Source organism: Psammomys obesus, unplaced genomic scaffold (genome assembly GCF_907164565.1).
Source record: "Psammomys obesus unplaced genomic scaffold, mPsaObe1.curated_primary_1811, whole genome shotgun sequence".
Taxonomy (NCBI): domain Eukaryota; kingdom Metazoa; phylum Chordata; class Mammalia; order Rodentia; family Muridae; genus Psammomys; species Psammomys obesus.
The window spans coordinates 1061379-1088358 of NW_026592509.1; the positions used below are offsets into that span (position 1 = coordinate 1061379).

Sequence of the window (26980 nt, forward strand, 5' to 3'; positions counted from 1 at the left end):
TTTATTATGGGTATTTATTTATTTATTTTAAAATTTTTCTTACTTGGAATAATAGAGTCTGTGTTTTTGTTTGTTTGTTTTTCAAAACAGTTTCAAAATAGGACCTATTATGACTATTTTTTTTTCCTTTCATTCTTTGTTTCTTACTATGTTTCTTTGTTTCTTTCTTTTCTTCTTTGGAGACAGTTTTGTTTCTTACTATGTTTCTTTGTTTCTTTCTTTTCTTCTTTGGAGACAGGGTCTTACTATGTAGCCCTGACTGGTCTGTAGCTTACTATGTAGACCAGACTGGCTTCAATATCACACTGATCCATCTGCCTCTACTTCCCTAGTGCTGGGATTAATGGTGTGCACATCTGGCTCCAATTTCTAGATAAAGTCTCATCCATAGTAGCTGAGATCAGTGTTAGATCTTAAACCTGGGACAAGAGCTGAGGTGCCTATTTGACATATCAAAGCGGACCTGGTCACCAGGTTCTCCCAGCATCCCTCAGTTTCTCCCTGTTACAGGGCCCTCCTGCCTGGCACACCCTACCCTCTCCCCTGAATTCTCAAGCCTGGTGGCTGGGCTGCTCTTCCCCTCCCTCCTCTTCCCCTCACACGGCCCGGCTCAGTCTGGTCATGACCACTCTGGACTCTCCCAGATGTCCCTGTCACTGCTATGCTGTCCCACATGTGTGATAAACTTCTCCATCATGCCTAGGAGCTGCCATGTTCCTTTCCTTTCCATTCTTAGTTCATGTTTTCATTCATTTGGTGTTGAAAACCCAGGACCAGTCATGTTCCTTTCCTATCTTCTTCATTTATTTAAGAAATTAATGTATCTTTTTGAAAAGACAACCCTTTTTGCTTCCAATACTGAAGATGGAACCATGGGCTTTGTTTCTGCAATGGAAGGGCTCAATCATAGCACTACATCCCCAGCCCCTCACTGGGGAATTCTAGGCAGAGGCTCTACCACTGCACCACACCCCCAGCCCCTCACTAGGGAATTCTAGGCAGGGGCTCTACCACTAGGCCAAGCCCTCAGCTCTTTACTGGGGAATTCTAGGCAAGGTCTCTGTTCTGTCACATCTCAGTTTTCAGTTTTTTGCTTTCTATTTTGAGACAGACTCTCACCATGCTGGCCTTGAGCTTGTGATCCTGTTGAGTAAGTGAAATAACAGAGGTAGGATAATAGTCTTTGCTCCACAGTCTTGACGGAGCTCATACTATGTCAGAAAAACATAAAAACAAAAACAAATTAATGTCATAAAATGCAGTAGTGATTAGCCAGTCATGTGGGACATAATGGCTGGTGCACTGAAAAGCAGGAGCATGCATTCTCCCCTGGCAGGGATGCCTTGCCAGGCCACCTCGGTAGAGGATGCGTTCAGTCCCAATACCACTTGATGTTCTGGGATGGGTGGCCAGCAGGGCTCCCCCTTTCTGAGGATAAGGGGAATAGGAAAGAAGGGTGGGGCTGGGAGGAGAGGAGAGGGGGGGCTAAGATTGGAGTGTAGAGTGGATAAATAAATAAGCAAGTAAATAAAACAAACTTCCTATACATTCTCACCCCACAGTGAGGCTGACTACCCAGTACAGCCCAATAGTTGTATCCTATAAATAGTTCTGTGTGTTATAGAACTACTAAGCTCTATCCTGGCAGCTTTTCTTGACATTGTGAGGAAGTTCACTTTGAATACCCGGGCATGGTGGTGCGTGATTTTAATTCCAGCATTCAGGAGGTAGAGATGGTTGGATCTCAGCGAGTTTGACTTTAGCCTGAATTCTAGGCCACACAGAGCTACATAGTGAGATCTGTATCAAAAAAGAAGAAGGAAAAGGAAGGAAGGAAGAAAGAAAGGAAAGAAAAGAAAACTGAAAAAGAAAGAAAAAAGAAAAACTAAAATAGAAAAAAAAACAAAAAAACAAAAAAACACCCACCACACAAAATTTCCCGTGTTCACCATAAGTGTACTCATTCAGAAGTGGCTTGAACAGTCAGTCACGGTGCTCACACCTTTGAGCCCAGAACTTGAGAGGCAGAGGCAGGTGGGTCTCTGAGGGTTCGAGGCCAGCCTGCTCTACCAAGGAAGTCCAGGGCAGCCAGGGCTACACAGAGAAACCCTGTTTCAGGGGAAGTGGAGAAGAGAACACATTTATTTTGTGTAATCACTTTATTTGTTTTGAGACAGGCTCTCAATGTGTGGTCCAGGCTGCCTGGACTTGTAGTCCTCCCGCTCAGCATCCTGAATGCTGGGATTACAGCGGTGAACCCCTAAACCTGCTGGCCATACATCCCACCTTCACAACTTTCTCATTGTTTTTGCTCTTGTTATTTCAGATGGAATCTTGTCAAATAGCCAAAGCTGGCCTTGAACTCACAGAGATCCTCCTGCCTTGCGCTTTAGAGTGCTAGGATCACAGACACATGTTGCCACTGAAGGCCAATAGCTCGGCCTCTTTGGAAAACTGAAACTCCACCTGCAGTGTCCCAATTCCTCATTCCCTTTCCTGTCAATTCTGGGCCAGTTTTCCCAACACCATTTATTGGAAAGACTGCAGTGAAATGTTTCCACCACTGACTAGGATTTTGTGTGTAGACAAGAAAAAGCCATGACAATTTGGGTTTTTGTTAATGATCAATTAATTTTTAAAGAATTAACTTTTCTGTCAACAGTCCACTGCCAAACTTCCACAACTAAAAATAGCAAGCCAAGCATTTCACCATTTTTGGTTTTTTTTCAAAAATGAAAAAACTTGAACATTGTTAAGTATAATCAGGAGACTCCTGGGCTGGGCTCAGTGGTCAGTGCTCACTCAGCATGCACAGACAGTCCTCAGCACTACTTAACCTGGAGTGGTGGCTTCTCCCGGGGCCAGGAGTTCATGGTCATCGGCTGTGTAAATTCAGGGCCAGCCTGGGAAGGGAGCGGCACCTCATTTTTCAGCGCGCAGGTAAAAGGCAGAAGACAACTTGGGTGAGTCAGTTCTCTCCTGCCCTGAGCCTGATGATCAAATCAGGTTGTCAGCCTTGACACAAGCACCTTTCCCCATGGAGCCCTATCGCCTAGCCCTGGCTGTCTTTTAAATGTTTTAAAATTTATTTTTATTTATATATGTGGTTATGTACACATTTGTACCGGTGCCTCTGAGGCCAGGAAAGGGTGTCAGAGCTCCTGAACACGGGGTTCCAGATGACTGTGAGCCCCTGGACACGGGTGCTGGGAGCTGCTCTCACACTTCCAGGCAAGAGGAGTAAGGCTGTTCACCACTGAGCCCTTCTCCTCCCTCCCTCTACCTCTCCCCCTCTTTCTCTTCTTCCTTCCTTCCTTTCTTCCTTTCTTCTTTCAATTTTCTGAGACAGGGACTCACACAGCCCGGTTAGCTTTGACCTTGCTACAGCTGAGGCTGGCCTTAAATTCCAAAGCCTCCTGTGTCCAAGCTCCAAATTCTGGGATGGATTACAGGTGCGCAGCACACTTGGGTTTCTGTAGTGCAGGAGAAGGAACTCGGCTTCATGCATGATAGATTAGCACTTATCTTCAGGACAAAAGAGACGGAGGAGCAGTCTGGGACCCTGCCCCTAAGAAGGCCCTCAGCAGACTCAGAATTTACTACACTTTGGCCATAGATTCCTGTGCCCTCAAAACAGCTCGAGGTTTGCAGGACCTGTTGATAGGGATCTCTGGGTCTGTGAGGGACTGGGCAGTTAGGAGGTCCATGCAGGTCTGCCTTTCAGATATACTCAGCTTCCTCACACATTCCTTACAATGCGGCACCTTGCACTGCGTCACACCATATCAGAGCTGCCTTGTGGCTGGTTCATTACACATCAGGGTGAGCTGCTTTATGGCTGGCTCTTATCAGACAAGCAAGCAAACAAGGAAAGAAATAACCAACCAGTGAGCACAAGCCATGCTCCCTTTCCTGCTGCCGCTTACTGCTGTGTCCGGGAGCTGCCTTTAATATTCCTTTATTTAGTTACACAAACCATAACCGGATGCGACTCTTTTCTTTTGATTTCTGCCTGGTCTGTTTCCATTTCTTGTTCTGCCACAAAATAATATAGTGAATAAACAAAGTACTGTGGCAGGGTAGTGGTGGCGCACGCCTTTAATCCCAGCTCGTAGGAGGCAGAGGCAGGGGGATCTCTAAATTTGGCACCAGCCTGGTCTACAGAGTGAGTCCAGGACAGCCAGGGTTACACAGAGAAACCCTGTCTCAAAAACAAAAAACAAAAACAAAAAGACACAAAACATAAAAAACAGATAAATTTAAAAAAAACTAAAAGAAAATAAAAACAAAACAAAAAAAATGATGGTACCTGGGATGGCTGGAACAAATCTCCAGCATGTTGTCCAATCGGCCTCTGGCAAATCTTGTCCACTTTAATCTCACCTACAATGCAAGCATTTATCTGCACACAAAGCATGCTATCAGACTTCGGGGTCTTTGCCTATCTAAGAAGCTGACAATGGCAGGGAAGTGTGGTCGTCTTGTGCGCTTCTATCTATAAATTTGCTTATTTGTTCACAGGTGTGTAAGACAGATGGGGCTGGGGTGGGTGTGGCTCAGAAGCAGAGACCCTGCCTGGACTACCCACCCAAGTGAAGGGCTGGGGGGCTATCAGGCTAAAGAGCCACCAGTGAGGGGCTCGACCATTGCCCGATCGCAGGGGTTAGCCTAACATGTTTAAGGCCCTGATCTCAAATTCCAGCTCACACAGAACCAACCCCCCCCCCCCCAATAAATGTGGTGGTAGCTGGAATAAGAAATACTCTTGGTAGGATCGTGTGTTTGAACACTTGGCTCCCAGTTGGTGATGATGTCTGGGAGGCTGTGGGAGCCTTTGGGAAGAACAGCACGTCTACATGTCCCCAGCGGCAGATTCTGGGAGTCTATGCCTCCACCCACTTCCCGTTCCCGACCCCCTCTCATTCTCTCTCCTACCTCTGTGTGGATGAATGTGAGCAGCAGCCTCCTGTTCTGGCTGCCATGATGCCTTCCTCACTCTGAGGCACTCTAAACCTCTGGAAAGGTAAGTCAAAAGAAATTCTTTCTTCCTTAGGTTGTTTTTGGTAATGGTATTTTATCATAGAAATAGAAAACTAATACAGATGCGTAATGGAAGTTTTTTTTTTTTTTTTAAACTCATATAATTCAGAACTTCACTCTGGTGTGAAGTGACAAAGGAGGTACACATAAATCCAAAATAACCCACAGCTCTCACACGCTTTATAATGTGGACACTTTCAAGGCATCTGGTCTTCACATTTCTGTTTTTTACAGAGGGGAAAAGAGTAACTTGGCAAGGCAGGCATGGTGGCGCACGCCTGTGATCCCAGAACTCTGGTAGGCAGAGACAGGTGGATCTCTATGAGTTCAAGAACAGCCTGGTCTACAAAGGGAGTCCAGGACGACCGAGGCCACACAAAGAAACTCTGTCTCAAAAAAAAAAAAAAAAAAAAAGTCAACTTGGCAGAAGAAAGCATGGGTAGGTGCCACCGAATCTTGTGACAAAATCAAATTTGACTGAGAGTTTGCTGAGTCACAAGATAAGCAGAATGTCCTGTTGTCGATCTTGTTGCCAAAGAATCTGGCTATGAGGGAACATCAAGATCACACATACGGACAGGTGTGGTGGCGCACACCTTTGATCCCAGTGCTCAGGGAGGCAGTGGCAGGTGGATGTCTATGAGTTCAAGGCCAGCCTGGTCTACAGCACAGAGAAACCCTGTCTTGAAAAACAACAAACAAACAAACAAAGCTCGCACATAACTGGGAGAGTTATAGCTGGCCTTTAACCTTCATTTGTCCAGACAGAAAAGACAATGGTTGGTGTGGAGGGTACATTTGTCCTCTCCTGACTTTGTTTTGTCCTGATGTCACTGTATAGTCCTGGCTGGCATGGAACTGAAACCCTCATGCCGCCTCAGGCAAATCCAACTATGTCCGGCCTCAAGTTTCTTATAGAAAACAGGCCAGCAGACACTGCTCACTAATGTTTTATGTTATGTTTTGATGTTTTCAAAAATATAAAACTAATGGGTGTAGGGACTGTGAGACAGCTCAGCAATGGTAAGGAGGCTGGCTGTGAAAGCCTCACGGTCTGAGTCTGCCTCCTGAGAGCCACAGAAAGGAAGGAAAGAACAAGCTCCAAGTTGTCCTCTGACCTCCATGTGTGTCCTGTGGCATGCCGTGGCCAGCACACACAAATACACACATGCACACAATAAAATAATACAATGGAACATGGCGGCATTTAATATTCCTAACCCTAGCACTCAGGAGACAGGAGGATGGCTAATTTGAAGCCAACATGGGATTCATAGCAAGACCCTGACTCAAGAACAAAGGACCAGAGAAATGGCACAGTGAAGTAAAGCAGCTGTGAAAGTCTGCTTGCCAGAGCTTCCCTGGGACTCAGGGAAGCTGAGGGCTAACTCCATGGAGCTGTCTCTGCTCCACATTCGCACCACGGAGCACACACATCCACGGACACACTCTTTTTTCTTTTTTCTTTCTTTTCTTTCTTTTGACACTCTCGCACTACACGTGTGTAGTGTACACAGTACACGTGTGTCGGGGATCCAACTCAAACCCTTGTCTTCGTGCCACGCACCGTGCCCAGTGAGCTGTGTCTCTAGCCTCGCTCTTTTTTCAAGCTGAGTCGCCCAGATTAACTTGTGGTCCGCCTGCACCATCAGACCAGCCAAATTTTCTGTTCTGCCCAGCAGGTCACGTAAGCACTGTTGTTTGCCTGCGAATATGAGGCTGGCAAGGCTTCAGTGGCTTCTTTGCCATTGCGGACCTTGAGTCTTCGTCCTGGGCTCCAGGCTCAGCACCGGCAGCTCCCACGCATGGAGAAACAGATAAAGACGTTTGCCCTAACCTGTACTCTGTCCAGAGATGGTCTCTCTGGCCTCTGACACCCATCTCCTCTACAGAGAGGACCTCCGGTTAGCTCCATCACTCTGTGGTCGGGTCCCACCTGCCTGCCTGTGACGGTCATAATCACAGTAGACACCAATCACACCCCAGGAGACCTTTACAGTGTCACACCCCAGGAGACCTTTACAGTGACCCTCAGAGCCTTCTTCAGCTGAGTCACATGGCCACGCTGGCGTGTGAAACTAACCATTGCTCCACATGGCAAGCCACCAAGGTGAATGTCACCAAGGTGCTGGCCCCAAAGTCCATGTTCCCAGCACTGAGCCTGGCTTGCTGCAGCTGAAAATGCCAGTCATTCTGATCCTTGCTCCCTTTGTTTAGTGGCCTAGACAGACAGCATGTTTGCTATCCATTGGAAGAGATGGGGGTGCATTATGGAGTGTGTGTGTGTGTGTGTGTGTGTGTGTGTGTGTGTGTGTGTGTTTCATGTGTGCATCATGTGGAGGGTGTGGGTGTGCATATGAACATGTCCCCACCTTACAGTGACGAATATTCTCACAAGCCATCTCTCTGGGTTCTTGGCATCCAAGTTGGTGTCGGGGGGAGGAGACCATGCCCACCTACCCCCGTAGACTTCTGCACCAGCCCGTCCAGAAAGCACTTGGTGGCCTCAGAGTCTGTGTGTTCAGCCACTGGATTGGAGGGAGCTCTCAAGCTGGTACTCTGACGAAATAGGCTAGGAGGAGCAGGGGACTCCAAGTACCTGTGTCATCTGAGGAGTGGGACAGGCAGAAGGGATTAGGGGTTTTAGACAGGGTGACATGATCAGGTGATCAGGGCTCAATTATTCTTTTTTTCAGGAGTTGAAGTTCAAGGTCAGCCCTGTATATGATTTCCAGGCCAGCCTAGACTACATGAGACTCTGACACACACACACACACACACACACACACACACACACACACACACACGTAAACGAGGACAGGGGCTAGGTAGAGAACTTTCCCAGCATGAGAACAGGGCTGGATTCAAACCCTGGTACCACGATAGTAATTGAAGTTACAGGCAAGCCGCGGGCTTATAAGGAGAGCCACATGGCCACAGAGCAGGCTAGGCACCCTCAGCTGCCTGTGGCCAGAAGCTCAGAGGCGAACGGAGCGCTGCAGTGCTGGGGCATTGGCGCACCACAAAGCCATCCACCATCTCTCTGTCTAGTTCCCCGATATCTTCAGCACCCCAAAGGCAACTCTGTTGTTTCACGGTCATGCTCCGTTGTCTTCTCCCTGCCAGACAAGCCAAAATCTACCTTACTAATTTACCCACTCTGAACATTTCCTGTCAACAGCCTCACAGTGGCCTTTTGTGCCTAGCCACCTCCATTTCTGTTTTCAAGGTTCATCCAAGTTGTAGTATGTGTCACTGTCTCATTCCTTTTAGTGGGTGAATATCGCATTCCACTGTGAGCATGGTGTGTTGACGTAAATGTTTTTCTGTGTCCACCCTAGCTCCCAAATAATGAGACAGAGACCTGTTACATTTACCGTAACTGGTCAGATATTGGTCTATTCTAACCCGTTTATGCTAGTTTAGCTACTTCCCAGCCACATGCCCTATTACCCGTCCTCTAGTCTCACCCCAGCCACTCCTGCCCACTCCTCCTTCATCTTTGTCCTCATGGCAACTCAACTCCCCCATGACCTCCTCCTTATGGCACGGCAATCTCCTCCTCCTCCTCCTCCTCCTCCTCCTCCTCATTCTCCTCCTCCTCCTTCTTCTCTCTCTCTCTGTCCCTGGAACCCCCAGACTTGGAATGGAAGTCCTGCTTTTTCAGCTTCTTTATTAACCAATCAGAGATAACTGGGGAGTAATTCTTACACAGCATTGAGACAGGAAGTTCCTCAATAGCAATGACAACACCAGAATCTATCGGCATTTAGCTCACTGCTGGTTCAGCAATTAACAATCAAAAGTACAGAGACACACCTTAATACAGTGTGGACAAAGGTCACCTACATCTCCTCCTTTTAGTCCAAGAAATGGTTTTTCTCTAACATCAATAAACTATACACGATATAAACAATTATAAAATCTATCAGGTAAGAATTGCATTCACAATGTCCAGTCCATTTGTATTTGGCAACCTTGGAAAAAGTATTCCATTATCTTGGTGAGTCCAAAGTTCTGAACATAAATCACTTTCTATTATTTTCTATCGCTTTCTTTATCTCCTCTAGCTTTTACAACTTGCAATTACCAACCTTGAAACACTTGCTTATGACTTCCTCCAAATCCGACTGTTGTGATTAATTTATTGGTATGGTCTACAAATATGTATTATTAGCCCTATAATTATTATGGCAGTATTATCTAACCTGCTATCACACTGAAAGACACAGAAACCTGATAGATTTCAGATTGGCCTTATTTCACCTGGGGCATGACAGATATTACCTCCTCAGCTACCTTTGCCTCCCAAGCCCCATCCCAAGCCAGCTGCACTAATAATTTCTATTCTGGTTACCTCCCATCCATAATCCCAGAATGCTCACTGCTGTTCTTTGTCTGAGCCAGTTTCCTCCATGCCGATTCAGCCATGTGCTTCTCTCCACCCTAATCCAGCCTGGCTCCCTGCTTCCTCCACCTCCAGCACCTGTCTCTTCTTCGATCCTTCTGTCCTCAAAGCCCTCAAACTTTGGCCACACCCACCCCATTCTGCCCTGCCAAGGTTTAGGCCTTTCAATCAGCCAATCAACAATCATCATCATCATCATCATCAATATCATCATCATCATCTCTTAGGCAAGGTTAAAAATGGCATTCAAGGTATATGAGTGTCTGCTTGTAAGAGACAGCAAGCAGGCCTCAAGGAGCAAATTAATTAACAATCAAATACAAAGACTAGAACATGCTATTACATCCAACCTTCATAACTTCATAACATTGACCATCCTTAAAACATCTCCTTAGACCCTAAAACTTTGCTCGTTTCTAGCTGTTACTGTCTGTTCAGCCTAGAAAACATATTTCTGTAATTAACTGAACTAGTATCTAAACTGACCATGAGTTTGATTGACTGACTGCTATCCTGCATTACTTAATTATCCTAAACAGTTTGTAATAGCAACTTTCAAAAGGACTAGAACTTTTAAAAGTTCTAGTGGAAGTTCTAGTGGGGAGAGGGAGGCAGACCTCTTTGCTTCTCCCAGCGGCTGAGGGTCAATGGGTTCTTTTATGGCTGTACCAGTCTCCATGAGCGGCAGACACAGTAAGCCGTCTGCTTCCAGGCTGCCACACTGTCTCCCAGTCTCTCCAAACTGCCACTCTCCACACACCTCCTGTCACCCGTTCTCTTTCTGGGATCTCGTATTTACAGCCTCAGAACCCTCAACCATGGTCCTCTCCGAGCCAAGTGTGGCAGGCCATTACCAGCTGGCAAAGGCCGCATGCATGAGAGAATTATCAGCTGTGAACAAAATAAAGCCCAAACTAAAATCCCACACTTGGGATTAAAACAAAAACATACTGAGCTGGGTGCAGTGGTGCATGACTATAATCCCAGAACTTTGGAAGGCAGAGGCTAGAGGACCTCTGTGAGTTTGAGTCCAGGACAGCCAGGTCTACACAGAGAAACCCTGTCTCGAAAATTGAAACCAAACAAAAACGTATCTACATAACATAACTGAGTTTTTAAAGAAACCCAAACTTCCCTTACAGATCCCTGGATTTAACCTCTACTTTGTTTCCTCCCTGACCAAAACCATTAACACCTCGAAACCAACCTTCTTAACAATGGCCAATAACCATCACCCACCAAATGTCCCCAAAATACCCACCTCACATTTTAGGAATGGGGCATCATTCTCTTTTGAGGACACTAATAAAAATGGGATAAAGGCCAGGTCCTGGGAGAGCTAGCTGCTTATCTCGATGCCCAGGCTCTGTGTGACAGGGAAGTGCAGGGCTTAGCTGAAGTCTGTCAGAAGCAGTCTGTAAGGCTAGAACCAGCTGGGGTCAGCACCTGTGAAGCTCTCCTGGAAGCAAGTTTTGGTGAAATAGCAGCTAAGGTAGTTTGTGAGGCTGGACGTAGCAGGGTACTGGAATAAAAATGTCTCAGCATCTCAGCATGCTTCTCAATATCTTGGAGGGTGAATCTTGTCAGGACCACTTTAATTTCATTGGTGTCTGGTCCTTTTGTTCTGTAAATATACTTCACAGGTAATATACATTTTTGCATAAACATAAGAATGGAATTGCGGTGTTCCCAAGCTGCTATCTAAATCCCCATCCATGCCGCATAAAAGGATGACACGATAAATCCTGTGGACTCTGTAGACAACAAGATGTATTGGCTGTGCAGAGACATGTTCTCGTGTCTCAGCCGGTCTCCAAGCTGTTCTCACGGTGTTGCCTGTTCTGTTGGTTCCCTTCATCACTTTCTTTTTAGGAAATCTCCCCTGGTCATATCTGATTTTTATTAATTTGGATGGAATCCATACTGTTTCTTATCCTGTTGAAATAAATGCAAAACCTCTTCCCCAGTGTAACACATTCCCTGCATTCCATTCTGAAGCTAAGACATTCTTAAAATACACAGGCTCATCTAATTCAGCAGGTTTTTTTTTTTAAATGAACCAATGTCTTTCAGCAGCTGTTGTTTTTTGTTCATTAGCATTAAAAATTAATTTTTAAACATTATATAATCTACCTCTGGGGGTCCTTGTTACCCCTTTTGCTTATTCAGCATCTTTTTAAAAGTAGGATTAGATCTGTCCACAACTGTTTGTCCTGTAGGGTTGTGTGGTTTACCTGTAATATGCTTCATATTATAATATGCAAAACCTGTTTCATTTTATTAGAGACATATGCCGGAGCACTGTCAGTCTTGATCTGCAAAGACACCCCCATCATTGCCATAACTTCTAACAAATGTGTAATTTCCAAGTCCACCCATTGAAATCCTGACTATGTGTCAACAGTAGGTGCACATTTCTCAGTTTCCCGAACTCTGTAAAATGAAACACATTCGCTAGTGGATGATGTTGCTTTAAAGTGACATTGTACAGATCTGTATTTTTAATTCTTAATATAGACCTTCATCTACTAATTGATTATTGACAATATAAATTATAACATCTAGTCCGTTATGATGGTTCACAGCTGAGCCCGCTAACGTCTCAACGGGCTGCCATTCTGAAATCTCGTCACAAGGTGGCAGTGTAGACTTTAAGATTGGAGTCCTCTAAGGCTCCTTTATTCTGAATTACATGATTTTTCAATCTTTTTCGTAGATGCTGAGTTTTGTTTGTTTGTTTTGTTTTTGTTGTTGTTGTGTTGTTTTTGTTTTAATATGGTTTTTCAAGACACGGTTTCTCTGTGTAGCCTTGGCTGCCCTGGAACTCACTCTGTAGACCAGGCTGGACCAGAACTCAGAGATCTGCCTGCCTCTGCCTCTCAGAGTGCTAGGACTGCAGGCATGTGCCACCATGCCTGTCTGTGGGTGCTGTTTTTTAAACTCTTTCATTTGAGGTTCCTTAACTCAAATGAAACTCTACCTTCCTTCCACCCCCCTAACCCTAGGTAGGAGAGAAAGAAGGTTAGAAGTGAACGGGGGCATGGATCTTTTTAGGCTTAGTTCCAGCTGATTAGGGTTGTTTGGGAAAATATCAATCTCAGTGGTCAGGATTTCCAGCAGTCCTGCCACAGCCAAAGACAGATGCAAGAAGAGGAACACGCAGCCTCCATCCTCCTTCCTCCGTCTCCTGGAAGTCCTCCTTCCTCTCTGGGCTTTGGTATTTATACTGTCCCAGAGTCCTCAGAATTTCACAAACACCAGCTGGTAAGGCCCACACCCCTCTACCAGGTAATTATCAGCTGTGGACCAACCAAAAGCCCAATATCCCACACTTCAGATTAAAACTAAAACATTTTTACCTAATATAACTGAGTTTTTAAAGAAACCAAAACTTCCATTACACTCGTTTCCATTGTCTCCACTCTGGCATTTACATTTTTAGTCTTTTCCTTCTCTAAGAGTTTTTTTTTCCCCTTCTCATCTCTTAAATAGGATATATAAAATTGCAGTCATTGCTGAACATTTAATTATTTCAATGTTGACATTCAAAACAAAACTATATTGGGTCCAAATGCCCTCTTCTTCAGCCTTTTCCGTTTTTAAAATGGATTTATTTATTTATTTACACAGTGTTCTGCCTGCATGTGTGCCTACACGTCAGCAGAGGGCAGCAAATTTTGTTATAGATGGTTGTGAGCCACCATGTGGGTGGTGGGAATTGAACTCAGGACCTTGGAAAGAATAGCGAGTGCTCTTAACCTCTGAGTCATCTCTCCATCTTCCATTTTTTAATATGGGAAACATCTACTTTTAAATTTCTCTGCATTTCTACTTCTTAAGGAGAGTTTACTTTATTATTTAAACTTACTATTTCTTTCCATGACTGTCTATATTCAGATGGGGACAACCCACTGTGCCAACCTTGGGAGAACCTTTCCACCCACCGGCCTTTCTGGCAGAGTGGCCAGGGTGACTTTACCTGCCTTTGGCTTCTCTGAAGTCTCTGTGTTGCAGCAGCTCCGGTGGTGCACAGCGGGGATTCTGCAGGACCCTCGCTTTGTCCCCAGCCTCTCAAGCTCTGGGGAAGGGCGCTATGCCTGCCCACCCCAGCTCTGGGAAGTTCCTGCTGCACAGTAGCCCATCAGCTTTTCAGTTGCTAAGAAACCGGCTCTGCATCCCAGAACCTTTGGTCTAATGCCTGCCAAATCTAGAGTCTAAGCCTGAATTCTGTAAGTTCTTGCTCCAGATGCCGATGTAAGGATTTTTTTTTGATGACTGCTCTAGCTCCCAAATAATGAGGCGGGGACCTGTTAACGTTTATTAATAAGCTTTAAGCACCATACCCGGGCAGATATCGGTCTGTTCTGACCCGTCTATGGTAGCCTGGCCTACTTCTATCTATCCTGTTTCCTGTCCTCTTTCCCTGGCCACCTTTGCTCCATCTTTGTCCTCTTGGCGACTCCCCATAGTGACCTCTTCCCCAGGGCATGGATACCTACTCCTCTCTCTCTACCTGAGACCCCCAGACTGGGAATGGAAGCCCTGCCTACTGTCTCCTCTGCCCAGTCATTGGCTCTTCAACTTCTTTATAAAATTAGAGATAATTGGAGGGTAATTTTTACACAACATTGAGACAGGAGATTCCTCAATAGTGATGAAAATACCAGAGTCTGTTAACTTTTAGCGCACTACCAGTTCAGTAACTAACAATCAAATATACAGAGACATGCTGGGAGCGAGCAAAAGAAACTCATTGTAAGTACTGCCATTTTGTTTTCAGACTGCATTTACTCACAGGGAGAAGCTAACTAAATTCAAGCTCCCGGGCCCTATTGATGACTCCCCAATGGCTGAACAGCCTCTGTTGTAAGGAGACAGTTGTCTGTCTGAGTCCAGCCATCTCAGGGACAACTTGTGCATCTTGCTGGCAGGGTCAAACAAGTTCACGTTCCCAGGCCCGGGGACCTACTCCTGTCCTGACTGATGGAAACTCCCTTGATCAACCCCTTGTGTCAAAATGTGATTGGACAAGGCTACACCCCCACCCCTGCTTTGGGCTCCCATCGTTTGAAAATGCTGCGCAATCTCCTTCCCAGGACGTGTTTCAGATCCCAAACTGGCCGCCTCCCTGAGCTCAGAAAATAAAGCTTCCATTTTAAGCTTCTGTATCTGGAGTGAATTTTCTCGGTCTCCACCTTGAACCCAACATTACACACCTTATTTCAATGTGAATAAAGGTTACCTGTGCACCAGTGCTTGGTGGCTGGAGGGGGAGGGTAGAGACGGGAGGATCTGGTGTTCAAAGTTATCCTCTGCCTCATAGTGAGTTTTGGGCCACCTTGAATGTGACACCCAAAAAAAAACAAAACAGGGCCTGGGGATATGCTCAGTGGGTAAAAGCAGTTGACATTCAAGCTTGAGAAGCTGAGTTAGAGTCTCCTACACCCGTGTAAAAAGCCGAGCATGGCTACACATGCATGTAAGCCTAGCGTTGGGTGACAGAGGGGCCAATCCCAACTCCCTAGACAGTCAGCCGAAATGATGAACCTTCAGTTCAGCGGGAGACTCTGTCTTGAGTGAACACGGTAGAAGGTGGTAGAGGCAGACACTTCATCTCCTGTTCTGGCCCTGCACGAAAGCATGGATGGACACAGAAGATGCACACTCAAGTGCCTGCAAAACACACACACACATACATCCATGCATGGTGGCACATGCCTTTATTAATCCAAGCACTCAGGAGGCAGAAGCAGGCGGACATCTGTGAGCTCAGGGCCAGCCTGATCTACAAAGAGAGTTTTCAGGACAGTCAGAGGCATCCCATCTCAAATAACTAAGTAAATTATATATAAAATTTGGGAGGAAAAATTAATGTACCCAATGTTAGTAAAAGCCTAGCTGATCATCTTTTCTTTATTGTTCTTGTTTTGAAACTTGAACTTCCTGTGTAGCCAAGGAAAGCTTTGAACTTCTGGTCCTCCACTCCCCACATCCAGAGCACTGTGATTGCAGTTACGGGATTTCATGCCTAAAGTCTGAAGCCAGGGCTACCCTGTCTGAGGACAACTAAAACACCACCCTTTCTTTCCAACAGTGTGCCCCCACTGGCCTCCAGGCGGCGCCACTCGGCCGGCAGAGTCTGAGCCGGCCGTCCCCCAAGGCTCAGGTTCATAGATTTCCTCCCGTTTTAAGCCTTTGGTTTGTGGCCAGTGAGAAGCCCTGGCAGGTAAAGGCTGCCAAGTCTGACAGCCTCGGTTGGGCCTCCTGAGAATCTTCTCCTGAGAGCCGCCATCTGACCTCCACAAAGCAGGGGCATACACACAACAGATAAATACATGTAACTTTAAAACCTAAAACACTTTCCTGCCGGGCATGGCGGCATCTGGGGAGGCAGAGGCAGGGAGCTCTGTGAGTGTGAGGCCGGCCTGGTCTATAAAGTGAGTGCAGGACATCCAAGGCACCTGTCTCGAAAAACATACAAACAAAACAGCCCCCAAGCTTTTGTTTCCTTTCCATATGCGTGTGTGTATAATCTATACAGACCTATCTATGTGTGCTATACATATATGCACTCACTCATGTATGAGACCTGTCTAGGCTACATTGCAAAATGCTGATTTAAAAAAAAAAAAATCTACAGAGGTGGCACAGTGGTTAAAACCACTGACTGCTTATCCAAAGGACCCAGGTTCAGTTCTAAGGAGCAACATGCCAGTTCACAACTATGTGTAACTCCAACTCCAGAGATTCTGGTGGGTTTTGACCTTCCTAGGCAGCAAGCACACATATGTGCTGTGGCTGTTCATGCAGGCACAGCAGAGAAACACGTAAGATAAGAAACAAATATCGGTGCATTTCAAAATTAACATTTAACCCGTTACATGACTACTCATCTGTTTAATCAACCTTACTTGCTGCTCTAACAAAATAGATGACCTTCAAAACCCAAGTTTAAGGGCCAGGATTTGGCTCAGTGGGTAGAGCTACTTGCCCTTTCTAGGTCATTTCATAAAGGGACTGAGCAGGCTCTGTGTATAGAATGAGTGAGCCACTTTCGAGCCCCCTCTGTCCACAGGGAAGTCATGAGGAAGCCAAGTTATGACAAGAAGTTATGACTGCAGCTGTAAATGACCTGACAAAAGTGTGTTGTTGTTTTAATAGTTGTTGGGGGTTTTGTCTGTCTGTCGTCTGTCTGCCTGTTTTGGTTTTTCGAGACAGGGTTTCTTTGTGGAGCTTTGGTTGTCCTGGACTCGATGTGTAGCCCAGCTGGAACTCACAGAGATCCTCCTGCCTCTGCCTGGAAAGTGCTGGGATTGAAAGTGTGCAGCCCTGCGGCCTGGCCAGAAACAAGGATTTGTACTGAAAGACTGAGCCAGTGGGAGAACGCAAGCTTCCAGGGGCCTGCAAGTGTTCTCCTGGGTCCCCTTGGCCCCGAACCTTTGCTTGAGCAATAACTGGCAAAAGGGAGTGAGATGTGGCAATGGGTCCGTTGGTACCCTGAGAAACCGGAACCCCAACCCCAAGCCTGCGCTTTGCCGGATCACATCTGCCAAACCGTCCTGCAGACTCTCGCTTGCTCTGGACAATTTGTTCAGCAATAAGATGGCAAGCCCCAAATCAAAGCCAGCAGAAAACAGGCAGGGTTTGCGCCCAGATCTGATGTTAGGTCTTAATCTCTTCCCTCTGGGCGCTCATATGCGTGAAGAGGCGAGGACTGGGACCCATAGACCCACAAGAGAGGATGGGAACAGGGCTGTGATCCTTCTAACTCTGCAGCAGAGAACTGGGGCCTCACTTCTGGAGTGGCCTGCCTTGCTCTCACTGGGAGCTCACATCCCTGAGAGGCACAGTCATAGACACAGCCCTTAGAGGGAGCAGATGAGGGCCGGGAGGCCAAGAGGAAGCTAGGACACAGACAGGCAGAAGAGCAGGCCAGGAAGTCAGGCTAAAGGGGACACAAGAAGGGACAGCGCGGTCGGGGCTCCGGGAACAGGGCTTGGACACCAGTGAACTGTGAGAAGGGAAGAGACCCTGGAGCTCTGGAGTGGCCATAGTGAGGCTCGACCGAGGGCGGGAGTGCAGGGAGAATCCAGTGAACAGGGCTCGATACTAAAGCACAGGAGGAACTCTCAGGTCAGAGAAGTCCCAAGCGATCCCTGATACTAAGACCCCAGCAGGGTCCCAGGGCGGCGCTTTGAGCATGGCAGCCAACGTCTTGTTCTTTGGCGTTTTATTTCAAAATTGCAGCAAATACAGAGAGAAAAAAATGAACAGCGGAGAGCACCGGGGATCCGGCCTGAGAACGGAGATAGAGACGAGGCCACAGTTCGTCCTTGAACACCAAGACAAGGAGCAGCTGAGCCCTGAGACCCAAAATTTTAAGCGCGGGACCGGGGGGGGGGGGGGGAGGGACGGGGGGGCGGGGGAAATTGCCTGGGTCCCGCCCCTAAGGCTTTGGAGTGCAGCGACCACATGAGGGCGCCAGAGTCCCAGCTGTCCGGTCAGACCTTTTTCTATTGCACTTGTGAGTCTCTGGGAGGCGAGGACGCTGTACGGCATGACCAGCGGATCCAACCAGTGAGGGCACAGCTCACAGCGTCACACCGGAAACATCCAATCGTGGCCACGGGCTCCATACTGCCGGACAACAGAGTTGCCGCATTGAGACAGCTGTACTACAACGCCTAGCAAACCCTGCAGCATCGAAAGCTGACTTGCCTTATGGGAAGTGTAGTCCTTGACCCGGAGGCCCGCCCACAATTCCAAGGGGACATATACGCTGCGAGTTGCAAGGCCTTGAAGGCTCTTGGGAAAAGGCATTTTCAGCTCAGATGTGTAGTGAGTGCTAGGGGCCAACATGGGGCCAGGATACCCAGTCACCTCAGGTCCAGTTTATGAGCCCAGGGGTTCTCTGGAAACCCTCTTGGCTCACAATAATGGGAATGCTCCAGAGACTTGTTGGAGGAAGCCTTCCAGGCCAGGGAGAGGCAAGGGAGGAAGCTTGCCGCGCCAAAGGAACAGCCAAGAGCCCCAGGGAGTCGTGGGAGGCCCATTTGTGGGGCCAATGGCCCAGAGGCTCATAAAAAGAGGGTTCTGTCTTTAGGACCCAGAGCAGCAGAGACTCATGGCAAGGGGCCTATGATTCATGAAACACAGAAAATTCCCTAATGGCCAGAGCTATTCAGAGGGAAGGATCCTTCAATTAGAGTTGTTGCTCCCATGCCCACGAGCTCACCTGAATAGCCTTTAACTCCGTCTGGAAGCGCAGGATGAGTTCCGGCCCGTTCTCCATGGTGGGAATGTGGAGTTGCTGGGGGAAGGGGGCCATGAGGATGGGGCACTCTCCCTCTCTCTCCCACCTACCCTGGCAGCTCCTCCTCACCTTGCCTTCGAACAGGATCTGATGCACCGGGCAGACCTGACAAGCAGTGCCTGACCCGAAGACTTCGCGCACCCGGCCCTCCTCCAACGCCCGCTTCAGTTCCTTCATGGTGACCTTGCGCTCTATCACCCGAAACTCACCCTGCATAACAAGGGGGCGGAAACACTCCGGAACCCAGCCTCCTGACCGGCTGGAGACCACCATCATTCCCTCCCTAAGGCTGCTGGGAAAAACAGAGGGCATGACCGTGGGCCCTGACCCCACCACAGCTCAGACACTGCGGCCTCAGGATGCCCTACCCAAGTCCTGGCCAGATCCAGCAGGCTTTGTCGAATCACTCCGGGCAAGATGATGCCGTCCAGAGGGGGGGTTGCCAGCTCCAGCACTGTTGGGGATGGCAGGTGGTGACCCTTAAATGGTCTCCCCTTTTAGAAGCCACCTGCCCAGGACCCCCGAAAATTAGGCCGGTGGTCATACAGGGTGCCGGTTAGGTCGTGAGTTGGCTCACCCCCGTCCTCATGAGTCCAGTAGATGAAGATGTTCATGGTGCCCACCTCGGTGAGCTGGTGGTCTGGCCCATACAGCCAGAGGACTTGCTCGCAGCCCTGCTTCTGGGCTTCTTGCTGCACAGCCACGGTGGGCCCGTAGTTCCTGGAGGACAGCCTGCTCAGACTAGGCAAAGAATTCCCCACACTCCCAGCAACACTGTCACCTCGGCCCCCCTGCGACTCTCCACCCTGCAGCGCAGAATTCTTAACCTAATGGTTGGGGTCAAGATTGGGGCCCTTCCTGGTTGGTGCCCTTTTCTGCCTCCAGTTCCTCCTTTCTCTACCTGCTGAGATTAAAATCCCAATTCTTTTGCTTGCTTTACTCTACTTCTCTTTTTTGTTTTGTTTTGTTCTGTTTTTGAGAGGCTTTCTCTGTGCAGCCCGGGCTGACCTGGAACTCACTCTGAAGACCAGGCTGCCTCTGCCTCTGGAATGCTGGGATTGAAGGCGTGTGTCTCCACACTCAGCTGATTGTTTTTGTTTTGAGATAGGGTTTCTGGTAGCAGAGGTTGGCCTCAAAATCCCTACGTAGTGAAGCTATTCTTGAATTCCTGGTCCTCTTGTCGCTGGTCCTCCCTGGTCCTCCCGGGAGCTGGGATTACAGCTGTGCACCCCCAGACGGGCTTTCATCCTGTTTCCACCTGCAGTGTGTTACCCAAACCAGACTTTGCCTCTTACTCATAGGATGCTCCCACTGTTCTGGGACAGGATCACAGCTTATGCTGAGTCTTGTGCAAAAACTGGTCTTGTCTGTCTCCCTGTGCCAACTGCGATCCTATCCCGATAGCCCACTTAGGAGGGCCCTGTGTTAGTGACTGCTGCTGGGCATGGTGGTGCACTCCTGTAATCCTAGCAAGATGTAGGCAGATCTCTGAGTTTGAGGCCAGCCTGGTCTACAAATCAAGTCCAGGGACAGCCAAGGCTACAAAGGGAAACCCTGTCCTGAAAAACGAAAGAAAATGGAAGGAAGGAAGGAAGGAAGGAAGGAAGGAAGGAAGGAAGGAAGGGGGACCACTTTTTTTCTTTGGGTAATGGGGTTTGAACTCAGGATCTTACACATGCTAGGTAAATATTCTTACCACTAAACCACACCCCCAGCCCCTGACTGAGGGGTTCTAGCTAAGCTGTATTGCTAGTCCATGGCCCCACCCCAAGCTTTCTTTTGTAGTCCTCCTGCCTCAGGCTACTGAGGAGCTATGACTGTGTGGCATACATGGCTGGATGCCACCATGCCTGGCTTCTCTTACTACCTTTATAGCCAAGAAACCACAGATGACGTGCTACCTCTTTTATGGAGCTTTCACAAGAGCCTGCGAACCTACATTAGAGCTGGCAGAACTGGACACCAGGGTGCCCACCAGCCCAGCTGCCCCCAGGGATGGGGCTGGCTTTGCCTCATCCATCACCAGCTGCAGCCAACACATGGCCTGATACCCAGAAGACCTCATGGATGTGTTCTGAGAGGACCTGAATAACCTCCCTGTGTGGCCACACTTCCTTGTTCCAACATGCCAGCCAGTAGCTTGCACCTGACCTGATCCCAGGAGACTTAGCCACCTCCTCACAATATACTGTGCCAGCGCCTTCGGCAACATAGAATGGTGGGAAGTCCACAGGGTCAGAATGGGGACTGAGGCCCAAGTAATATCGGGAGCTATGCACGCAAGACGGCCCAGCGCAGGTGACCGGAAAGAGAAGAGAACGCTTAGGGTAACCTTGTTTTCTAGGTATTTCCAGGGGCTCAGTTTTGGTCTTCCCCACGATGCTCCCATCTGTAAGCCCATCTGTTCGTAGGGGAGATAACCCATTCTCTTTTCACCTTTAGTGTCAGGCATCAGGGACACAAAGAAAGCCCAGGGCCCACACACAGAGCCAGTGACAATAGCTTTCCATGCCAGCACCCAGGAGAGCCCCAACCAGGAAGCGCAGGGCGCACTCTGTCTAAGTGCAGGGAGCACTCTTGCCCATCCTTTCACAGCATCTCCCCCTCCAGGGCACAACTACCTGGGGGTGGAGAAAGCTACTTACCCCCCCACCTTGTAGTCACCAACCCCTCCCATCCAGGCTCTGATGAAGGTGGGGTCGGCCAGGAGCGAGACAGGTGTCATGGAGTCTCCAGGGAAGTAGGAGCCCACAGGGCAAAGGATGACGAAGAGAAGGGCTTGTGTGACCACACCGACTCCCAGAGAGGGCTATGATGGGGAGAGCAGCATCAGAGCAACAAGCCCACACTCCAGCCTCCTCCTCCCCTAGCCCCAGAGCTCCGGGCCCAGCCTCCTCCCTCAGAACCCGGGGTCCAGGCTCAGCCATTGTGTTCCCCTGCTAGGGAAGTGCAGGTCGTCAGGCTAGCAGCTCTCGCCGCGGTGCCCACCTCATTCCCAATCAGCACAGGCCGCACATAGAGGCTGGTTCCATTGCCATCAGGAACCCAGTCTTTGTCCACTTCAATGAGCCGGCGGATGCACTCCAGAAGCTCCTGCTTGTCAAAGCCCTGTGTGGATCCACAGGGGTCAGGGGTCCGGATTCTCCCTACCACCCTCTGCCCTCTCTCCTAGGACAGACTGGCCACTCACTGGCAGGCAGAGGCGCTGTGCAGAGCGTAGCATCCTGTCCATGTTGAGCCAGGGCCGGAAGAGGCGTACCTGATGGTCCCTGCCTCTGTATGCTTTCAAGCCCTCAAAGAGCTGCGGGGACAGGCAGGGGAGGGGTGCTCAGAGCTGCATCTCACAGTAGCAAGAGACACACAGATATACATGGAGACAGAAAAGGGCCAAGTGATGGAAAGACATGAAGACTCAAAATGCACAGGGCAAGGCAGGCATGTAGTCCAGGCCTCTTATCTCAGCTACTCAGGGGCGGAGGGAGGAGAGCATGCTCAGTTAAGGCCAGCTTGACGGAAGCCTGGCCCCAGGGTGAGCTCTAGTCTCAAAAACACCCTGTGCAAGAAAAAAAGTTCACTTACTATACAAAATCCTCCTACATATTGTTTTTGGGTTTTTTTGTTTTTTGTTTTTTGTTTTTTGTTTTTGTTTTTTGTTTTTTGTTTTTTGTTTTTTTCTCAAAACAGGGTTTCCCTGTGTAGCCTTGGCCATCCTGGACTTTGTAGACCAGGCTGGCCTTGAACTCACAGAGATCCTCCTATTTCTGCCTCCCAAGTGCTGGGTTTAAAGGTCTGTGCCACCACTGCCCAGCAACTTTGAGAACTTTTAAAAACTCTTTGGCTATTAGAAATTTTCTCAAACAGGCTTGGGCAGTGAAACTGACAAGTTCTAAAGGGAATAATGTATGCATGCCCTTTGACCTGCTAGCAGTAGAAACTGGGCAGAGGCACACTTGCACTCAGAGGAAGTGATAAGGGCACCTGGTCCTTATTGCAACATTCTTTCTGTCTCAAGGCTGGAAAGAACAAACACCAAGCAGTAGAGGACCATCTGTTGAGGGGACCGTCTACTGAGGGGACCGTCAGGTGGACTGCCATGCTGCAGCAGCAGAGATGGCAAGACTCCCTAAGGATTGTCACAGGAAAATCAGGTTACTAGACCCTAAGACTCCAGCTTAGGGGCTCATTCTAGGCCTGGCTAGCCTCACAATCCTGCAGTCCTTCTGCCTCAAAGTCCTGAGTGCCGGAACTCTACCAGTTCCCCACAGTCTGCGAGGGTCTTAGCATATCCAGGCCGGCCCTGTCCCTGCTCAGACTCCTCCTCATAGCATATCCAGGCTGGCCCTGTCCCTGCTCAGACTCCTCATCTCCGTGGCCCTGATGACATCCTAGGCCTCCTCTGCCACACTGAGACCTCACAGTGCCTGCCAACCTAGCTCTTCTGCCTGCATAAGCTGTCCCCTCCTGTGACCCCACTTTCTTTCAGAGCACTGAGTTCCAGCAAAGCAAGATCTGCTCCTCTCAGACATGACTGTCACCTTGATTGTGTCCCAAGACACAGGCAATTGCAGGAAAAGATGACAGAGCCACAGAGGAAGCAATGTGCAAAGCACTCAGAGAGCTGAACTCAGTCAGATGCAAAGCAGAAGGCAGATGCTGCTGGGTGGGAGACAGAAGCAGCCTCCCACCTGCAGGGAGTAGTGCAGGGCAGAGCAGGCGGGATGCAGCGTCAGGTGCTGAAAGGGCTGGATCCTTGGAGGGCCCCAGCCTGTCTTCCTGTTCCACTCCACCATCAGCATGTGGTCTGTAAATGTCTTTCCGAACAGCAGCGGCTGGCTAGGGCCCGGCTTCTTCTGTGGCTCCCCGGTCACCTGAACCTGGAGATCTGCAGCCTGAGAGAGAAAGAGAGAGAGAGAGAGCATCTCAGGGATCTGGAGTCACCAACCTGAAAGACTACAGCTTCAGGGGACCTCGGCCTCAGACCCACAGAAACGAGGAGGCACCAAAGCAACAGTGTTAACCCTTCACAGAACCTGAGAGCAGACAACTGGATGGCCTCAAAGAGATGCCTACATGCAGGTGAGGCCTGTCCTCCCTCAGACACAGGCGCACAGACTCCAGGCTTCCTCCCTTAGAGCCATGGTTCTCCTTTTACCTTGAAGTTGGAGGACACACATCTTCTGGGCCCACACAGAACCCAGGGGACAGGGAGAAGTTTTCGGGCCCAGACCTAGGGTGGAGAGAGAAACAGAACCAAAGAAAGAGCCAATAAGAGCAGAGGTCCTGGCACCCCTTTGCCACCTCGTTTGGAAGGCCCCTGATGCCAGCATTGTCCCTCTACTCTGCCCAAGTCCCCACTGGGATGGCTATTCCTAGAAAGACCAAAGTCAGTCCCGGCCCCTCCACCACACAGGGCAAAGTCGACAGAGGAGCGCCTCCCACTAGAGAACTTTGACCTCAGCCTGTAACCAGCTTAGACAAACAACAACCAGGGACAGCTGAACAGGTAAGGGAACAGTCCGGGCTCGGGGGGCCCAAAATCTGATGAGAGTTAGAAAAGAATAGGTCCTGTTTATCCCAGAACTCTGCAGCCTGGACCCCAGACCACTCCCAGAGACCCAGGGGACCAGGCTGCTGGCCGTCATCCCTCAGACCCAGAGCTCCAGACTCCAGACCTCTTCCTCCTCCTGACCCAGTGGTCCTCCTTAACCTTCCTCCCTCAGACCCACTATTCCAGCCCTCCTCTCTCAGACACAGGGGTCCTATCAAGCGGGCAGTAATGCGGTGTTCTTCACTGTCACCAGCTGAAGGCAGCCATGTGCTACCGCCGAGAACGCTCATTGCACTTTGCCTGCTGACCCTCCCTACGGTTAGCATGGAATTTAGGACTGGCTGTGTGCGGGATGGGGTCTCCTTCCTGTTGACCTTTGACTTTGTGCCTTTCTCATCAGAACCCGGAGAGGCAGCTGGGTCCTGAAGTTGAGGAAGACAGGGTAACAGCCCGTTCCTGCCGATGATGATCACTGCAATGGGAGAGGTCAGCAGAGGTCACTGGTCAATAGGTGAGTCTCCCATGTTTTATGGGTAAGTTTGAGCCAGGAAGAATTTTTTTCTTTTTCATTTTTAATTATTCATGTATTTTATGTACACTGGTGCTCTTCCTGCTTGTATGTGTGTCTGAGGGTGGCAGACACCCGGAACTAGAGTAACAGACAGTTGTGAGCTGCCATGTAGTTGCTGGGAATTGAACCTGGGTCCTTTGGAAGAGCTGTCAGTGTTCTTAACCACTGAGCCATCTCTCTAGTCCCCGAAAATTTTCTTCTTTTTTTTTTAGAGGCGAGGAAGATTGAGCCAGGGTCTCACTAAGTTGCCCACTGCCATCAAATGCACTCTATATCCCTGTGCTTACAGTTAGGATATTCCTGCCTTACGCTCTGCATTAGCTGCGATGCCAGGCACGTGTGCCACCACATCTGGCTCAGAGAAGATGCGCATGGAAAGCGTGTGTGACAGTACATGTGTGTATTTGTGGATGTGCCTATTGAGGACAAATTCAGATGTCATTCCTAGGGTGATTTCCACCCTGTTTGTGTTGAGACAGGGTCTTACTATATAGCCCTGGCTGTACTGGAGCTCACTCTGTAGACCAGGCTGGACTCAAATCCACAGAGATCCACCTGTCTCTGCCGACCTAGGCTGGGATCAAAGGTGTGGGCTAGCACCCCCAGCCCGTCCTGCTTTTTTGAGACAGGGACTCTGACTGGCTTCTGGAGCTTGCCAGTTGGTTCAGACATCCTATAGTCTCTACCTCACCAGCAACACAGAGTGAGTCACGATGTGTGATGGTGTCCCAGCACTCAGGAGGCAGAGGCAGGTGAATCTCTGAGTCTGAGACCAGCCTGATCTAGACAGTAGATTGCAGGACATCCAGAGCTACACAGAGAAACCCTGTCTAAAAAACACAACACAACAAAACAAAAACAACAACAAAAAGAGTGAGTCCCAGGGTTCAAACTTGGGCCTGCTGGCTTGTATGGCAAGCACTTTACCAGCTCTGCCCTTGTCTCCCAGCCTTCAGGTCTTAACGGTGTGGTATGCAGGGCTTCTGGGGTCCCCGAGGAGCAACAAGCTCTCGTGTCTCTGTGATGACACAAAGCCTGCCCAGTATCACCACCCCGGGTAGGGCAGCCAGCATGGAGGCAGAAGAGCAGAGGAAACAAACAAACAAACAAAAAAAAAATTGTAAGCCAGTGAGCCAGAAGCTGAGCAATGAGCTGGAACAGTCCAGAACTGTCATTCATTCTCCCTCCTGGCCTCCACCTTGCCTAGCTCTTCCCCAGCCACACCCAGGCCCAGCCAGGCATTTACCTTGGCTATTGTTTTGCTTGTGAGTACTTGGGGACTGAACCCATGGCCTCATGAATGTTAAGGAAGTGTCCTAAACACTGAGAAAACATCTCCAGACCTAAAGAAGGAAAGAAAGGAGATACAGAGACGAAGAAACAGTAAGATGCAGCTGGGGCCGTGCTCAGCTGGCAGAATGCTTGCCTAGCAGGCAGGAGTCCCTGGGTTTATTTAGTTTTTAATTTTATGTGCATTGACGTTTAGCCTGCATGTATGTCTGTGTAAGGGCGTCAGATCTTGGAGTTACAGACAGCTGTGAGCTACCATGTGGGTGCTGGGAATTGAACCCAGGTCCTCTGGAAAAACAGACAGTGCTCTTAACCACTGAGCCATCTCTCCAGCCCCAATCCTTGGGTTTATTTCTTCTCTGGCATCATATAAACCCTGCAATCCCAGAACTTGTGAGATAAAGGAAGAAGAAGGATTAGGAATCCAAGGCCATTCTTGACTATGTAGCAAGTTTGAGACCAGCCTGGCCTTTATAAGACCCTGTCTCAATAACAGTAATAATATTAATAATAAATGAGGGACCAGGGTGTAGTGGCACATGGGTTTAATCCCAGTACTCTCAGGAGGCAGGGGCAGGCAGATCGCTGAGTTCAAGGTTAACTTGCTCTACATTGTGAGACCTTGTTTCACAAAAAAGAAACAGAGGACAAGAGATACCAAAAGAGTTCAAGGCCAGCCTGGTCTACAAAGCGAGCCCAGGACAGCCAAGGCTACACAGAGAAACCCTGTCTCAAAAAACCAGAAAAGAAGAAGAAGAAGAAGAAGAAGAAGAAGAAGAAGAAGAAGAAGAAGAAGAAGAAGAAGAAGAA

At 48.8% G+C, this 26980-nt stretch overlaps 1 protein-coding gene and 1 long non-coding RNA gene across 7 annotated transcripts in view; one reads left to right on the forward strand and one right to left on the reverse strand.

Moving 5' to 3' along the window:
- Positions 1–17848: 17848 nt before the first annotated feature.
- Positions 17849–26980, reverse strand: part of Bcat2 (branched chain amino acid transaminase 2) — a 10812-nt gene continuing 1680 nt past the window's right edge. For 4 of the 5 annotated variants that reach the window (XM_055613468.1, XM_055613469.1, XM_055613471.1 and 1 more), the window contains exons 2-11: positions 23914–23988; positions 23447–23650; positions 21952–22062; positions 21750–21869; positions 21407–21570; positions 19339–19481; positions 19130–19215; positions 18831–18971; positions 18684–18758; positions 17849–18085 (exon numbers count right to left, since the gene is read on the reverse strand). In XM_055613468.1, the coding sequence (XP_055469443.1) occupies positions 18047–18085; positions 18684–18758; positions 18831–18971; positions 19130–19215; positions 19339–19481; positions 21407–21570; positions 21750–21869; positions 21952–22062; positions 23447–23650; positions 23914–23988 (1158 nt within the window). In that variant the 3' untranslated portion in view covers positions 17849–18046. Of the gene's footprint in view, positions 18086–18683; positions 18759–18830; positions 18972–19129; positions 19216–19338; positions 19482–21406; positions 21571–21749; positions 21870–21951; positions 22063–23446; positions 23651–23831; positions 23893–23913; positions 23989–26980 lie in introns of those variants that run through there. The other variant, XM_055613472.1, reaches the window with a different exon arrangement.
- Positions 24201–26980, forward strand: part of LOC129681522 (uncharacterized) — a 6677-nt gene continuing 3897 nt past the window's right edge. The window contains exons 1-2 of one of the 2 annotated variants that reach the window (XR_008720853.1): positions 24201–24264; positions 24710–24820. This is a non-coding gene — a long non-coding RNA (uncharacterized LOC129681522). Of the gene's footprint in view, positions 24265–24296; positions 24628–24709; positions 24821–26980 lie in introns of those variants that run through there. The other variant, XR_008720852.1, reaches the window with a different exon arrangement.